Source organism: Phyllostomus hastatus, unplaced genomic scaffold (genome assembly GCF_019186645.2).
Source record: "Phyllostomus hastatus isolate PE091 unplaced genomic scaffold, TTU_PhHast_1.1 phas_contig_148, whole genome shotgun sequence".
Lineage (NCBI taxonomy): Eukaryota > Metazoa > Chordata > Mammalia > Chiroptera > Phyllostomidae > Phyllostomus > Phyllostomus hastatus.
The window spans coordinates 5,780,783-5,798,652 of NW_025333607.1; the positions used below are offsets into that span (position 1 = coordinate 5,780,783).

General features: G+C 50.6%; 1 protein-coding gene across 5 annotated transcripts in view; it reads right to left on the reverse strand.

Moving 5' to 3' along the window:
• Nucleotides 1-17,870, reverse strand: part of DISC1 (DISC1 scaffold protein) — a 262,910-nt gene that overhangs the window by 140,754 nt on the left and 104,286 nt on the right. For 4 of the 5 annotated variants that reach the window (XM_045817203.1, XM_045817186.1, XM_045817193.1 and 1 more), the window contains 2 exons: nucleotides 15,540-15,642; nucleotides 3,048-3,236 (listed from right to left, as the gene is read on the reverse strand). In XM_045817203.1, the coding sequence (XP_045673159.1) occupies nucleotides 3,048-3,236; nucleotides 15,540-15,642 (292 nt within the window). Of the gene's footprint in view, nucleotides 1-3,047; nucleotides 3,237-15,539; nucleotides 15,643-17,870 lie in introns of those variants that run through there. The other variant, XM_045817218.1, reaches the window with a different exon arrangement.

The window sequence follows — 17,870 nt, forward strand, 5'->3', positions numbered from 1 at the left end:
CTTCAGCCCACTGCAGTCCCTGTCACCACACTGTTCTGCCTGCCGACTCCCCAGTCTGAATGTCCATCCCAGACGACCCAAGCACCTTCCATGAAAGACTATCAAACTTACTGCTGCTCGCATGAAGTGGGAAAATAAATTTTTGAAATCTTTAAAAAAGACCCAAGGTGTGGGTCTGTAATTAAAAATAAAAGACTGGCCCCAGGAAGCAAACAAATACTTGTGGCACATGTACCGTTTCTGAAGACACGCTGGTGGACACCGCGGTGACACCCCAAGGACACATGAGAACAGAGCTCTGACCCTGAAAGACTTACAACCTGGCCGGCGTCACAAGACGTAACACACTGTCTGATCCAAAGCAAGTCCATCGGCGATGAGTCATCCCAGGCACACTGCCCATCACCAAGGCTGCCCCCGGGACACCCGAGTTATGTATGCCGCAGAACAGCTGAGACTGCGACTGCCCCTCTGCTATGGAAACAGACCCCTGGCTGGACTTGGGCACCCATGAGACGGGCTCAGCCGCCTTGCCCGAGTGTCACAGGCCGAGGGGTACAGACGAACAAAGCAGAAGAGCCTGGGCCCTGGCCTTCCTGAATTGCTCGTCCACCCCTGAAGTGCCTTTTTCTCCCCAAAGCTGCATTCTGCACCATTGCTGGAAACCAAAATCTGTTTATGAGCCCACGACATAGAGTTCATTTCCTAAACAGTCTTTTTTCAAAACATTTTGTCTAAGATTAAAGGGTCAGCTCAGTCACAGCCGGTGTGGCTGAGTGGACTGAGTGCCGGCCTGCAGACCAAAGGGTCGTCGGTTCGATTCCTAGTCAGGACACCTGCTTGGGTTGCGGGCCAGGTCCCCAGTAGGGGGCGCTCAAGAGGCAACCACACATTGATGCTTCTCTCTCTCTGTTTCCCCCTCCCTTTCCCTCTCTCTAAAAATAAATAAAATCTTTTTATTAAAAAAAGAGTCAGGTCATGGTACACAAATGCCTAGGCCTGCTGCTCCTTTGCATTTGCTCCACAGTTCAGCGTGAGAGCCCCCTCGGAACGCTCAACTCTCACAACCCGCCAGAGAGCAGCGGGTGGGCTTCGGCCCAGTTTTACTGCCTTTTAATAGATAAAAGCTTTACCTTATGGAGGGATTCATTCTTTATTTATTTATGTATGTATGTATGTATCTCTTGGTCCCCCACCCTGTCACCAGCCCAGGGTTATGCACTTGGCTTGCCCCCAGCCAAGTCCCCTCAGACTGCTTAAAAATTAGCTCCAGGCAAAAGCGCGGGGAAAGGGTGGCTGATCCAGCAGAATCCGGGCACAAGCCCCAGCAGGCCTTCCCGACAGTAATGAGCCATCTGCAATTTAGAGCCAGGCCTGCTAACAGCCTCTCGTCCCGTTTATTTATGTTTTATTCATCGTCCTCCAAATACTTGGTGAAGTGACAATGATGAGATTCAAACAATACCGTGCGGCTCTCCTTTGAAAGAAAAGAGATATTAATGGCTTTCAAGAGCTCAACCGCCCGAATGAAAATGTTGCTGTACTACATTTGTCTACATTTGTCCACATCTTCTTTATTCTTAGATATGGTAGATTCCTCGCTTTGTGCCAGAACTGGTGTGGTGAGAATATGCGAAATGTCATAGGTTTCATTGTTTATCCAGTTTTTACGAGTCGGGAGCAAAAACGTATTTAAAACACACAATGTTCATTTCTAGCGTAACTTAAAACCACGCTGTTAGATTTTGGGAGGGGCTGCGCTGCTGTTCCTCGGTCTTACCAAGGCTCAAATGTACAGTCTCTCGTTACGACGTATTTGGCAAAAACGAGGTTGGGAGAAAAGCGAGGGAAAAAAAAAGCAGCTCTGAACTGAGCCCATGTAAGAGTGTCCCCAGCTAAAAAGACGAGGTAACACTGAAGCCCCTAACTCCACAAAGAAATCTCTATAAAATGTAGCAAGCCTTTCAGACTAACTTTATTCCTAGTAAAATGTCACATCTAATTTCAACTAGCTGATGTCAAAGCTAGCTACCTAATATCCCCAGTCTTTTCTTACTTCTGACGCAATCAGCGTGCTTTGTAAATACAGTCACTTTTAGTACGTGTGCCTTTCATCTTCCTGGTAAACAACATTCACGCAGGGGCCACGATGTGCTCCAGAAACCCGGAGTTCCCTGGGGAAATGCAAGGGCACACGCACCCCCCCAATAACTTACTTCATTTCATCTATACCACTTTATCAAACTATATGACGGGTATTATTCTCCTCATTTCGCTGGTAAAGAAACAGGTTCCAGCATCTGATATATTTTAAACCTGGATGTGCATCATATGATTTCATTCTGCACATTAGAAACTGAATCACCATAACTTCGCTTTTTTTTTACGAAGTAAGTTTTCCCCTTAATTTGGACTGAACTGGCGTCTTCTGACACTGTCCCTCAGGGAGGAAACCTCAAGGTGCCCTCAGTCTCTCTTAACAAGGGCAGCGGGCGAGGGACAGGAGGACAGGAACCCCCCTCCCGACAGGCAGCCGCTTCGGCTAAGGCCACTCTGGCGCCTCCTGCATCATCCCTCCGGGGAAAGGAGCTCCCGGAGAAGCTCCCGCGGAAAAAGAGGCCCTTCGCGGTCTTTTCTCGGTGCTCTCAGCATCAGCCTGCTTTTACTGTTTTGAGCCAGAAAACAGAGCCAAGAGACAAAAGGAAGATGACTGTCAAACTGAGCAAATTCTCAAGGCCTGTGCCAAGGGAGAGATTGCTCCAAATAATCACAAGGCCATTAGCAAATCCAGTGAGAGGAGGGGGAAGAAGGCAGAAAAAAAGGACAAAGGACGTCATGTGTGATGAGAAACAAAAGCTGCCAAGAAATGCTACTCCATTTGCCAAGGCTCCTGACAAAAAAAAGAAAGAAAAAATCGTCCAGGAGAAGTGTGGTGGGCTCAGGCCGCCCTGCACATGACGTCCACGTGAAGCCCAGAGGGACCTGGGGGGCAAGCCACAGGATAAATCTCGTACCTACGTCACCGGGCAACACCTGTGACGTCTTACCGTGGGCCGTTTTCCCGTGGTCCAGGTCTCTGCGCAGCCGGCTGTAATCTTCGCGAACGCTCCCCAGCTTCCGGGCGTTCCTGGAGCTCAGCACCGACAGCGTGTGCAGGAGTCCCTCCAGCCCTTCCTTCTCAGAGGTCAACGATCTGATCTCCTCTGTGAGCTCCTTAGCGGTCCCGAAATGGCTGCCTGCAGCGCATCGCAGAGAGAGGGAGGGAAAACAAGTTTACGGCATCCCCACGCACGGGAGGTTCGGCAACAGCTAATGTGCATCATCGGGGCGTAAAGGGGGTGAATTTGCAAGGGCAGTCTGCTGCGGGGGAAGCTGGGGAGGCTCTAACCATCCTCCTTGAGCTGGAAACACCACCAGCCTCTTTACCACCTTATTCTTGTTAGGCCTGTGTTGATGGTTCCATTGGCCAATTCACGTCCCAGCGAACCCCTGGGAAGCCCCGTTGTATCAGGACATTCAAATATTCGAATGTCAAAGAGGTAAAATACTATTGTCAGATGGAAAAGGGCTGGTCTGTGCAGTCAGGCAAGACCCAAAGTCACATCCTAGTCCCCCTGTTACTCCGAATGGCACACCGAATGACCCTGAGCAAAGAATGTATCCTATCTAATTTCCAGGCAAACTTCTTATAAAAAAATGATTGCACCTGCCACCTAAGTGGTGGCAAGAATAAACATGACCTTCTGTAAGGCACTGAGCAAAATATATGGCACACTGAATTTAGCAAAGTCACAGGATATAAAGTCAACATGCAAAAATCAATTGGATTTCTAAGCATCAGCAGCAAACAATTGGAAAATGAATTTTTTCATATACCTGAAATATTTTAAAAGTCAAAATAGCTATAGATAAAATGTAAACAGACGTGTAAAATGTCTACACAGAAACCCATTTTTAAAACTCAAGAGAAATTAAAGAAAACAAGTAGTCAGAAAGATATACATGCATACATTGGAAAACGGACTATTGTTCAGATTTCCATTTTCCTCCAATGGATCTATTGATTCAATACAATTCTAATCAAAATCTCATGTGGGTCTTCTGTAGAAACTGACAAGCTCATCCTACAAGTAAAAGAAAATGCAACCACCTAGTTAGACCGAAACAATTCTTGCAAGGTAGGACGAAGCAAGAGGACGTACACCACATGAACTTGAACTAACACCGGAGCTGCAGCATGTCAACACAGAATGGCACCGGCACAGAGACAGACGGACGACCGAGTCGATGCCACAGAACAGACAGCCGGAAGCAGACCGCACTCACAGAGCCGGCTGATTTTCACCCCAAGCACCAGAGCAAGTCCGTGGGGAAAAGGGAGTATTTTCAACAGATGGCGCTGGAGCGCCCGCTCCCTGAACAGGGAGCTCGTCCACCTTGCTCCACGCCTTGAACAAACCACACTCGAGGGCGAGTTAGAGGGAGATCGTGGACCTGCTGCAGAAGCAAAGACTGTGAAGCTTCTGGAAGGAAATACAGCAGAATCTCTCTCCGACTTGGGAGTAGGCAAAAATTTTGGATAGGACACAAAAAACACTAACTATAAAAGAGAAACATTCGTAAATGGACTTCATTAAAATTTAAAAACCTCTACCCATGCAAAAAAATACTATAAAGAAAATGAATAAGCCAGCCTCAGACTGGGAGAAAATACCCAAAATACCCATATATATATATGCATGTATGTATGTGTGTGTGTGTGTGTGTGTGTGTGTGTGTGTGTATATATATATATGGAAAAGGTACCAACTCGTCACACACGATGTGACCTGGAACCATCTAAAAAAAGACACAAAAGACGCACCCCACATGACTCTGCTGATACAAGTTGGTACCTTTTTCTCACTGAGCACTCCGAACAGGCAAAACCAATCCATGGGAGGAGCCACCAGAACAGAGCTGTCTGGGGAAGCGGGGTGAGGGCGGTGGGGGGGATGGTCATGTGAGGACTGGGAAGGAGCACAGGTGATGTTCCTGGGGTGATGGAAGTGCCGTGATGGGGCTGCTGATGCCCCCGGTGTTGGAGTTCACAGAACTAGACACCCCAGACCTGTGCATCGCACTGGGACTCAATCACATCGCTGTAAAAGAGGGAAACACCGGCTGAGCAAAGGTGGGTTCACGATGGTCTGTGTGGAACATGATACAATGATTGATAAACAATAGCACAAGAATGAACCGTTGTGTGGACTCACAGCTGTAAACCTGCTTTCGCCCCACACCGTATATTGGGAAACACTTGAATAGGAAAATTACAGCACACGTTAATAAGTACATCGCACTAATGAGTGCTCCAGGGGAGCCTGTTACAGCCATCGTCACGGGGAGAGCTGCAAACCTCTTCTCCTTTAAGCCTCGCCGCGACCCTGGCAGGCAGGGGACGCCTTGCAGCATCTATCCTAAACCCGTGCACATCTCTCATCTGGGGGTGTGTCTCACAGCCACTGTTAGCCAGGGGGCGGTCCGGACGAATGTGCTCCTGCGTGACTGTTGTTCTTGGTGGCCTGGCTGACCGTACGCCCCATTTAAGGGCCACCTCAGTCCCAGGGGCTGCTGAGAACCTTCTGCGGACCAGGACTTATATAAGAGCGGGAAAACACAAGCATTTAAAACCTGAAGGCCAGTGTTAGGGCCTTGGCAGAGAAGCCCACGGAAAACAGCAGTTCGCTCCTGGAGGGAGAACACGACGGGCGTCACCAACAGCTTCGCTGACACCAAGGTGGCCACGAGGCAAAACAGGAGCCTCAGCTATTCGGAGTGGAAACAGGTTTCAGAACTCGGGCTCTGAATAGGAAGGCTTTTTAGGGACACTTCGACCCGTCGGTTTCCTTTATCTTTTCCTTTCTGAAGAGAGATACATGCCTTTTTGCACAGCCCAGATGCATCTAAAAGAACTGTTTCAGGAAGCATAAACTAAAAAGTCCACGCTGCAGCGAGCACTGCATCATTGTTTAACCAAAAGTGACTTTTTCCTCAGCGGTACGGGAAGTAACAGCGGTGTGTTTTATGGTCCCTGAAGTCCATTTGCTGTCTCTGCAGCCAAGAAGACTGACATCTAGGGAACCGAGTGTCTTGCTGGAGCTTACGAAGTAATAAAGTGCAGGGCAAGCTTCCAACGCAAACATAACTCCTCTTAAGTCCTAAACCGAGCTGTTTACTTCTTCATTATTCTTATTTAATAGGCACATTTCGATCTGATATAAGTACGGGAGAGGTCACAAATGTCTTCCCACTTCAAAGGCACTCTGGACACCCAGCACGTATCACTTCTGTCCCTGACAACCCCAGGGTCCAATGCCACGTTGACATAAGTATCTTTTGAGACTCTATTTACTGTCTATTGAGTCATGGAAAAATACAGAAAAGAGCGAGGCGAAGCCCTGCTTCCCCGGAGGTCACCACTAAACAAAGGGCAGGAGGTTGTTGCAGTAAATTGGCGCCTGCGCACCAGCAGAGCTCAGAGAAGAGAGGCTGCTCCAGGAGGAAATGTGGAAGTGGGTGCCCTGAGGGAGGAATGCAAGGTTTCCAGCAGGGACCCGGGGTGACCTGGTTGGAGGGCGAAGAGCCTTGTCCTCCAGGGAGGAGGAAGCACGAGGCTGCGGCAGAGCCCACAGCAACAGGGGAGTGGGTGGGTCCTAATACCAGAGGGCCTCCATGGCCATGCTGGTGGGTTTGGGCCTGCGGAGGAAAAACAAAGTCCTGGCAAGGAGGGTGGATGGGACATCCACAAGCTTTGCGTTATAATAGAAATGGGATGAAAACATTTCCCGGATCTGTGATTTCTATCCTGAACAACGACCAAGTCAGGGCTGTTGTGGGGGAGCCCCTATAGAGCTACCCACCCTGCTATGTGGGGAGGGGCTTATGGAGGACCCACCCCCACCCCTCCCTGCAGGGGTGACTGCCTCCGCACCGCAGGGCAGGCGCATCCTGCCCTGCCTTCCAACGCCTCTTCTCAGCCAGGGCTCAGGAAGCCTCAGCCTTTCTGTCAGACCCCATTTCCAAGCGGGAGATTTAACAAACAGCGGGGTGGGAGTCCACTGTGCCCCCCCACCCCCAGAAACCAGGCAAAGCGCACCACCTCCTCCTGAGAATGGCTCAGACAGAAGAGGCCCGGCAAAACAAGCTGGAGGAGACCAGAGACAGCGAGGGCCCGTGCGGAAGGTTTGCTGGAGACGGTCTCAGACCCGCGGGCGGCGCGTCACAAGCCCTGGAGCCCAGGCCCTTAATCATACGTGAGAGGTCGTTAATTAAATCCTGGGTCCCCTCCCGGAGCCTACGGAATATGGCTTGGGAAAATGCATGGTGACAGACGCGGAAGTGTTATACATGCAAAATGAGCTGAATTCCCAGAAAGACACTTCATATCAAAGCGCAAGTCTGACAAAACGCTACACTGCCCTCAGTTAATATTTCACATGCAGTTTGGCCTCAGTTTTGAGCCCAGGAGGTAAATCTCGCTGATGGCTGAACCTGGCCAAGCGCTCCATGATGAAAATTCAGAAGAGTATAAACGCCGATCCCTGAAGAGAGTCCCATCAGTGACCCGGTGACCCCAATCTCTGTCGATCTAATGGGCCCTTTCCTAAGTGCCAGGGGAGGATTGCTATGGAGACAGACAGCCCGCCTCTGCCACCGCGCTACACAGGTGCCGACCGACTCACAGCAAGGGGAGGGCGCCTGGGCGTGCACTCGGCTTTTTTAAAGCACCTGTCAAAATATTTTATGCTATAAATAACACAATTAAAAACGTCTAGGCATATGCTTAAGTCAAAGCTGCTTTTACCCACCCTGTTGCTTCTAACTTTATCCTCGGCCTCTGAGTTTAAATATTTACACACACACACACACACACACACACACACTCTCTTCACGGCAGCTAAGGTCACTCAGGGAGGCCATTACTTGGCAGCCTGACTTTATGGAGTACAGGCTCTCCTCATAGGAGACAATCTCACCTAGTCTTCACAACAAGCCAGGAAGAGGGTCTTCTCAGGGTTGTCCTTGGTTTCCAGTTGAGGAAACTGAGACCCAGAAAGTGACCAGCCCAAGGTCACAAAGTTCTGGAGATCCCTCTCAAGGTCACTGAACTCGAACTTCGTTCTCCCAAACTCGAGTTAGGTGCTCATTGCACCAAATGCGGCTCAATAAGTGACCTGGCCACATGACCACGGCTCACGGGAGAACAAGGGGGCGGGGGGTGAATCCCATGCTCAGGTGGGCCATTTCCCCCGTCAGTCCCCAGGGCTCACTGTGCCTTCCCCCAGGGGGACGCCACACTCAGGTTCTTGCCTGGGCCAAATGACATTCCCATTTGCAACGGTCCTCCTAAAATTATCTACTTGTACCTACCCAAATCTGAGCTATATTTCTTTACCGGGGAAAAAAAAATGAAGCCAGTACTGAAAACCATCAAACCCCACAAACAATGCTAGAGACCCGCTTCTTTTTCTGGCATGACACCAGACCTTCAGAGGCACACCAAGCTCAAGGCCACATGACTAAGCAAGACGACACCCTCCTCGTCCAGAGACGAAGCTATGTCCGGGGGCCTGCTGGGAGCTGGGTGAGCGGAACCAAAGCAACAGATGAACACCAGCCACCGCCCGCCCCTGTCTCCACACCCACCGCTCCATGGAGCCGCCTTAGAACTGGAATTTACCGTTTTCTGTCTGTTTTATTTTCTGCTTCCAGCCACCATGATTTCCTGACAGGGGCCAGCAGTTTCCATGGGCAGAGCCCCACGGCTGGTTTTGCACATCGAGCACGTTAGACCATCACCCGTTTCCCAGAGAAGATACGGGGAAATAACTCGGGGAAACACGGGAGCGCACACGAACTGGGACTGCTTCTAACAGCCTGAGAACACGTGGGGCCTGGGGAGACTGAACATACAAACACAAGCGGCCCGACCTCAGACAGAAACAGGGCTCTGACCACCTGCTCCAACGACCTGCTCGGGGGGCCAACCGCACGTGTCCATGACAACCAGTCCAGGAAGCCAGGCTGCCGTCTCCAGGAACAACTCAGGAAGCTCAGCATCGCTTCTGGAACAACTGGTCAAAACGGCCACAGCTGATTAATAACTGACAGCTTCCCTCATTTTTGTCTCTGCTTCCAACTTAGGACCAAGCAGAGAAAGCCAGACACGTTCCCCATCCAATCTCATTGGATGCTCTAATGAGCTGCTTCCTGCTTCCCCGGGCCAGCAGCCTCCCATCGGCACGCCTGGAAGCTTCCTCTTGCCCACTGCACAGCTTCCTCGCTCCTCTGCCCGCCTCTGAGTCTCTGCCCAAACGCAAGTGACGGCAGCCGACTCTCCCGCCGTCGAGGGCTCTGAGTACCAGCCTCTGCGTCTTCTCGTTGGGTGGGACTTCATTTATCGCCGCATGGGGTAGACATCGCCTTTGAAAAAAGTCTTTACTGAGCCTCTCATCACCTCCAGCCATTGACCTAAATCATGGACTTTCTTAGAGAGAGGGAAACGCTCGGTGCTCATGTATGAAATCTAGTTTAGGTCTAGAATGTTCTTAGTTCTCCCAAATTACAAGCTAAGAAAAGAGATGTCAGGCTGCCACTTAGACACTTATGTCTGCAACTAATGCATTTTAGATGTAGATAATTTTTATTCTCTATAAAGGGAAAGCCAAATTGGATAGAGCCTTTTTTAAAAAAATTGACGTAGAGTGCTAGCGACATCTTGACAAAGCTGTTTAAGAACAAAGGATTAAACAAACAAAGTGAAAAGACAACCTACTGGATGGAACAAGATAGTTGCCAGTGATACATCTGATAAGGGGTTAATATCCAAACTTTATAAAGAACCCATACAACTTAACACCAAAAAAAAACCCAATTAAAAAATAAGCAGAAGACCTGAATAGGCAGTCCTGCCAAAAAGGCATACAGATAACTAATAAGACATAAGTAAAGATGTTCAACATCACTAATCATCAGAGAACTGCAAATTAAAAAACAGGAGATATCACCTTACACCTCTTAGAATGGCCATCATCAGTAAATCAGCAAACAACAAGTGCTGGCGAGGCTGTGGAGAAAAGGGAACCCTAGTGCACTATTGGTGGGAATGCAGGCTGGTGCAGCCACTGTGGAAAACACTATGGAATTACTTCAAAAATTAAAAATGGAACTGCCTATGACCCAGCAACTCTACTTCTGGGTAGTTATCTACAGAAACCCAAAACACTAATCTGAAAAGATACATGCAACCCCACGTTCATCGCAGCGTTATTTCCAACAGCCAAAATAGGGAAGCGACCCAGGTGCTCACTGACACATAATGTGATAAAGAGCATGTGGTGCATGTATGCAGTGGAGTATTACCTGGCCATGGAAAGAATGAAATCTTACGATTTACAACATACGGATACACCTAACGGGTATTATGCTAAGTGAATAAGTCAGACAGAGAAAGGCAAATACCAGATGATTTCACTTACATGTGGAATCTAAAGAACAAAATAAATTAACAAACAACACAGAAACAGACTCCTGAAAGCAGAGAACAAACATGGTTGCCAGATGGGAGGAGGCTTGGAGGCTGGGTGGAAAAGGCGAGAGTATTAAGAAGTACAAATTGGCAGCTACAAAATAGTCACAGGGATGGAACAGACAGCACAGGAAATGCACTCAATAACATTGTCATGACTAAGTATGGGGCCAGGCGGGTGCTAGACTTTGGGAGGACCACTACATAAATTATATAAATGCCTAATGACTGTGCCATACACCTGAAACTAATACAATATTGAACGTCAATTGTAACTGAAGAATAAAAAAGAATAAGTGATTACCTGAACTGGCTGGTAATCTGGCTGGTTATTTTCTGAACACAGATCAGAGAAGGCAGGTGGGACAGAAGATATACCACCTGAGGGGACACCCAAACCAAGGGGACACCCAAAGGGAGCGTGCAAATAACAAGTTCTGGAGATCAGCCATCAATAAATGAGGCTCCTTTTTATTGTTTTTAATTATTTTATTGTTGTTCAATTACAATTGTCTGCATTTGAGGCTCCTTTAAAAAAAAAATTACCCTTATTGACTGTCTCCCGAGTGCCAGGCATTAGGCGAAGCCCAAGAAAAGCACAGCAGGGTGACTCCACAGATGGGCCGGAGCACTGACCGCAGATGACCCGGGCAGCGTCGGGCAGGAGCCAGAAATGCAGGCACCTGGTCGGGATCGGCGATCTCAGAGACCAGGCACCGGTCCCTGACCCTAGGGGAGCAGAAAGGGCCGGAGCGCCAGACCAGCGCCACGCTACCTGCCAGGCTGCGGAGCACAGGCGCGGGAAGACCCCTCCCTCCCGCCCCCAGCAGGGCCTGGGGGCCAGCCCAGCACTGTGTCTCAGCAGCACTGCTGGCCCAGAGTCTGAGACAGGATCCAAGGCAGGAGGCCAGGGGCAGGCAGGAAGAACGCTTGTTGCTGAGTCATAAACGTGGGTTATCACCCCATAAATGTGCTCTGTTTCTTGGCAGGAAAGGTCCTGGGAACGGGAGGAGGGGTGAGGAGGCCACAGCTGTGACTGAGCTCAGACACAAGTGCTTGTGGCAGGAGGCCATCCGTGGTTGGGCAGGACCTAGGACAGCTCCAGAGCTGGGCCCGTGCTTCCCATGTTGACACCTTAGCCACGGAACCCATGTCAGCCGTACACCCACCACACACACTCTAGAAGGTTCTGAGCCCATCCCCTTGCTCTGCCCCCTGGAGGCCAACAGCTTAGTGAGGCACCAACACAGTCAAGGCCTGCAGCGGGGGTAGAGCTCTCAGTGAAGGCAGCGAAGGGGAAGGGGCCCTTGTCCAGGCTCAGTTCCCTGCCACACAGCGCCTTGTGAGACCTTTGCTCTCACTTCATTTCCAGGCAGCCAGTCCAACAAGGTGGGCCTGGGGCAGCCTTCCATGGAAAGAAAGAGGCCTCTCGACCTTGACCCAGAAAATCTATGGTGAAATGGGCAGTTGGATCAGAACTGCTGCGGGCCTCGGGGAGACACGCTTCTCCTCCTTGGCTCACCTTACTGGGTGGAACCAGCCATGACAGTGGACAGACCTCCAGGGCTAAGGTTACCAGTGGCCTGGGGGGAGGCCTCAGCAGGACTCTGCTTTTGACCTCAGTCCCGAAAACCAGATGGACAAAGGAATCCTTACCATCAAAGAGTAGTCCATTCTACTTCAGTGGGCAGGAAGCTGCACAGTCACGTGGGGCCAAAGCCACCTTGTCATAAGGGAGGTAGATGCAACCACAGTCCTTTTCCTACAAGTTCATGAGCCAGAACCTTCCACAGTAAGTGACAGCAGGCCAAGGGGTCACCTCCTGGCCAGATCTCCTCCCACTCATTTTGGAAACTGAGTCCTAACAAGGCACAGTGGCTTCTGTCCTGCTTGCTTTCCCTCTCAGGTCACTTGGTCTGGGGACATCAGCTGCCATGCCATGAGTGGCCCGATGGCAGGGCCAGGGGAGGGATCTTGGAAGATGACCGCAGCCCCGCCCCACATCATGACCATGACCTCATGAGACCCGGAGCTGGAGCCACCCCCGACGCTGCTTCTGGACCCCACGCCCTCAGGAACTGTGTGATTTACAAACATTTGCTGTTTCAAGGCAACTTTGGGGGGAGCCGATCCCACGTCAACAGAGACACCCGCCTGTTTCTGCTTATCAGAGATAAGAAAGTTCCGGTTCCTGGGTCTCGGACACTCTTAGAACTTAGCGGCCGTGCGATAAGGAAGCCGAGCTGGAACAGTGAGGCTCGCAGGGATGAGAACCAACAGACTGGCCAACCTGCCAGCCACAGGTGCACGTGACCTTGGCAGTGGATTCGCCAGCCCCAGTCAGGCCACCCGAGCTGTCCCTGGCCGGCTGCACATTCATGGACAAAATAAATGACTAGCGGTGTTTTAAGTGACTACACCCTGAGTGACTAGGCCGGTCTGCTATGCAGCAGTCAGCAACGTGAACGGATTCTGGTGTCCGAGAGCAAAGCACTGCTGGAGCAAACCCCTGAGATCCGAGGCATTGGCACTGGGACCAGGTAGAAGCGGAACAGCCTCCGTGAAGGCTGGAAGGGAAGCAAGAAAAATACCACTGACAGCTGGACGGGAGGGGACCCAAGTAACGCAGTGACAGAAAGTCTGGAAACATAGCCAACTGAGGTCATTGAGAAAAGAGTTCTTGGTGAAGTTCATCACATAGCCAAGGGGATTCCAGGCAGAACACAGATGTGCCCACTGGCTGCTGGTCACTGCCTGTGATAAACTGCCAGGGAACAGAGGGGAACAAAGAACACTCTTCAGTAAGAAGAAGCTAGGACTTGCTGAGTTTGAAAATAAAGCTATTTCTTAGTCTCTGCAGATAGCCAATGATTCTCAAATTAAGAAAAGGCCCCATTCCATTGACTGAATCTGGGATGGAGGCATGGAGGATGATGAATTGTAGAAACTTTCAGACAGACAGACAGACAGACAGACAAAAGGCCCTGTATGGTCTCAAGGGCATCCTTTAAGATCTTCCACATTCACTGGGGCTTCTAAGAATGCCAAGGGCATGGCCTTCGGCATGCACAAGATAGCCCAAGACGGAGAAAAGGCTCCCCTCAGGGAGGCTTGTCCTTGTGGCTTCCATCTAATGAGTGAGGCTTTCCGTAGGTACTAATGCGGTCCCTCCCTGCTGCGGAGCGCAGCTCCAAAGGAAACAACAATCACGTTGTATGCAGAAGCTGCAGGAGAATGAGGACCACCCTGCCCCCGGCCCCGCCCCTGCCCCTGAGGATCTAGCCATTGATTGGAAGGCCCGTCACCAAGGGCCTGAGGAGAAATCCGGAAGCAGGGAGGTCAAGAGGTGAGCTCCCAGTCCAGTTAACCCGGGACTCCCCAATTCCCCCCGCTGATGGAAGAACTACACAGAAAACCCAGGCCCCACATGCAACACGCCAACCTAGGAATGTTTCCTGGGGCTCTGAAAAGAGATTATTCACATGTGAGAGAGGGCTATTTCTGCTGCCTGGATGATGTATCTCCTCCCTTGGGCTTAATGGAGACACAGCCACCTGTATTCCCGGGAAAGATGCATTGACGGAGGGAGGCAAAGCCCTAACTCAGAGGCAAGACTGTGTTCACGCTTCTTTTTTTTTCTCTCCGCAAATGAGGCCATAATTCCAAGTAAATGGCACGAGAAGCTGTTAAGAGCCAAGCCCCCCGCTCCCGTTCCGATGTTCTCCTGGTTGTAAATAATCCGCACGGCTGCGCCAGGGACTCAACAGCTCGTTAGCTGCCAGCATCCCTTGTTTAATGGCCTGAACAGCAGAAGCTGCCAATTATTGTATTGCTTCTTAAAACGCCATTTAAAACCCATACATGTAATTATTATACCTTTTTGTACGTTTTTATGATTCTTTCTGAAGCTGATGAGCTGTGCATTCATTCAACCTACAAAACTCAGAGTGCACTTGAGGATGTCAGCACCCAGCTGGGTTACATGTCCACGTGTCACCCCTGGACTCTTGCCCCCTGACCTGCCACCTCTTAGTAACTGAGTGACCTCAGCCCGAGGGCCCAGCCCAGGGCCTCAGTCTCCCCCTCTGTCCCTGGAGATCCCCGATCTGTATCTCTCCCACCAAGCTAATGTAGCTGTTCTGCAAATAAAATAAACAACACAGCAGAATGTTTAAAAGTGCTCTCTAGCCCTGGCTGGCGAAGCTCAGTGGATTGAGCACGGCCTGTGAACCAAAGCATCGCAGGTTCAATTCCCAGTCAGGGCACTTGCCTGGGTTGCAGGCCATGGCCCCCAGCAACCACACATTGATGTCTCTCTCTTTCTCTCTCTCTCTCTCTCTCTCTCTCTCTCTCTCTTTCTTCCTCCTTTCCCTCTCTAAAAATGAGTAAATAAAATCTTTTTTAAAAAGTGCTCTCCAAATGATAGGGTAAGAGGTTATTCTCAGAAACTCCTGTTTGCAACCTCCCAATTAATGGAGTGATGTATCCCTTTATAACTACCAGAGGGGGGAGAAATTATGGTCTGTTGAGAATCTCTGGGACACTATAATGTATGACCAGACTGTTAGGCTGGGTGCCTCACCTTGTCTCGTGTTATCGCTCCTCCCCCTATAGGAAGGGGCCCGTCGCATCCAATAATCCTCACTGAGCACCTAGAGACACATAATGCTACAGAGACACCAGCTAGCATGATGCGGGGCACACAGCATGTCTCGTCTTAAAGTCTTCGAGGAACAGGAAGTGGAAGCCCAAACTTGGGCACCCTCACAAATGCGCATATGGATAGTTCAGCGCCTTACCCGACCCTTTATAAGGAGACCGTGGGTTTTAGTGACCCTCCCCAGAAAAGCTCTACAGTATGTAAGTGTGACATAAGTCACAGGCAGAATGTCCATCAGGGACAACACATGGACAGTGGTGGTCATCGGGCTGCTTCGGCTACTTCAATGTCTGCTCTATCTCCAGTTACCTGATATGGCGAGCATTTTGGCTTCGAACAGCGCCGGTAGCTGGGTGTCAATTTCGTTAACTTTCTTCCTGAGAGTGCTGCACAGTCTCTCGGTCCTGCACACCTGGAGGGAGGGAAACAGCCGTGAATCATCGTGGCAAAAATCAGAAGGCGACACAGCAGCCAGGTCGGAGGTTTCTGGGTTTGTAAGGACTCCAAGGGGTGATAGAGTCATTGGAAGAGAGTTCTCAAAAAGCAAGCGATGCAGGGAGGGAGGGAGGAGCAAAATAAAGCCAGCATTGGCATATCCAAGCATTAGGTCCTATGCCTCGCAGGCTGTCCTTCCAGGACACCCACACGCAAAACCAACAGTGTCACCACTTTGCCCACCCTCCTCAGGGCCTCTGCACTCCCTCCTTCCTTCTGAACTACTCTGGCCACGGGTGGCTCAGCCCACTCACACCCCTCAGGGCTCTGCTCGCACATCCTCTGGGAAGCGAGGCCTGGCTCATTACCTACTTAAAACAACACCCCACCCTGGCAGGGCAGTTCAGTTGGTGGGAGCATCGTCCCACACGCCACAAGGTCGCGGGTTTGATTCCTGGTCAGGGCACATGCCTAGGTTGCAGGTTCAATCCCCAGGGTGTGTGCGGGAGGCAACAGATCAATGTTTCTCTCTCACATCCATGTTTCTCTCCTTCCCCTCCTCCCCCTAATATTACTTTAACAAAAATATACCCTCAGGTGAGGATGGAAAAAAAAACGCACCCCCTCCCTCCCCTCCTGCTTTTTTACTCTGCTTCATGTTTTCCCATTGCTTCCTCCCGCACTGACACGTTATTTGTTCGTATTCCTTTGTTATTCCTCTCGTCTCCCTGCCGGGGCACAAGCTCCGTGTGCGCCGGGACTCGGTCCTGCGTCTGGCACGCGGGAGGCAGCAGGCACAGGGGCGCAGCCTTGAGACGAAGGGCAGCGTGGCGGGCCCAGCAGAGTCCCGGGAGGCACTGTCTGGAGGAACTTGGAGGCCAGGTACTTGCTGGTGAGTCAGATTCGAAAATCAGACCAGCAGATCTCAGTGAGATTTGCAGGTTGTATCACTTATTTTTCCGGGACGCTCCAAGCACTTTGTGCATTTTTCTTTGCTTTCTCAAAAACAGCACACATTTGAAATCTCGATTTCTTTTCTCCAAATGCCTGAGGTTGTCTTTTATTTTGTTTGAAACCAAAACATCACAAATTTTTCTTTTCTGTTTCAGACAAAAACTTCACGTCCAGTTCATGTCGACACTCAGATTAATGAGCTACTTGGAAAAACTTCCAGTTCCACAAAAGCACACAGCGCAGTTGGGTGATAACTATGGGGTGTTCGGGGGCGACCCACAACGGGTGCTCCCTGGCCACGTCCCTCTTTTCTTGCTGAAAATACAGGATTCCATTCAACGACTGAAATCAACCCATTTTGGTTCACAGAGCCCAGAGAAAATACATTTAATTTTCCCAGAAGAACCTGGATCTCGCTGAATACCATCAACGTGAAGCATTTTGCTTATCGCAGACTGGAATTGAGGTTGTTCTTAGACCCTAAGAAGAGCTCGCCGTCCGGCCTGAAACGCTGCACCGCTCCTCCCGCGGCCTGGGACAGGGTCTTGTCCCGCCAGCAGCTGCGAGTGCCCACACCTCTTCGTGAAGTGCTCTCTCGAGACGACAGCCATGGCGTGTGGCCACGGCAACGAAGCTGCACCAGCAGAGCCGAGCCCCCGCAGGTCCAGACTGCTAGCGGCCCTGGGGTCTGTCGGGATGCCAGAACTGGCAGTTAGACGGACGATGCTCTGGTCACCGTCCCCCCAGGGTGGAGTCTCAGGCCAGCCTCCACGCCCGGTGACGGACACTCCCCCTCCCCTGCATCTAACAAAGTCATCGAAGGCCGAGGACATTCATGTTGACTCCACAACACCGGCCATCACCCCTCTGTCTCAGCCAGGGAACATCCAATATTTCTGACTTTATTGAATGGTATTTGTTCATCAATCACAACTGGGCCAGTTTCCCCTTTGTGCAGCACACCTACCCTTCGGGCTGTTGCTGTTAACAAGAAACAAGCTCTCTGAACCTTTTTCAACGGCAAAGTACATTCTTCCCGGCACTGCTGGGTCTAATCTAAGAGCTACCGCTCTCCAGATACCCCATCCACTTCCAGCTATTTCCTCCATCTCGTTTATCCCTTAATTCACCTTTGGTTTGGGGAACCCACGGGGGTGGAAGAAGCGCAGTGAGTGGTGGGAAGGGTCTATCCCCCCTGAGGGAGGAATGGAAAGATCGCCAGCTCTCTGACGCTCATCCATGGAGCCAAGA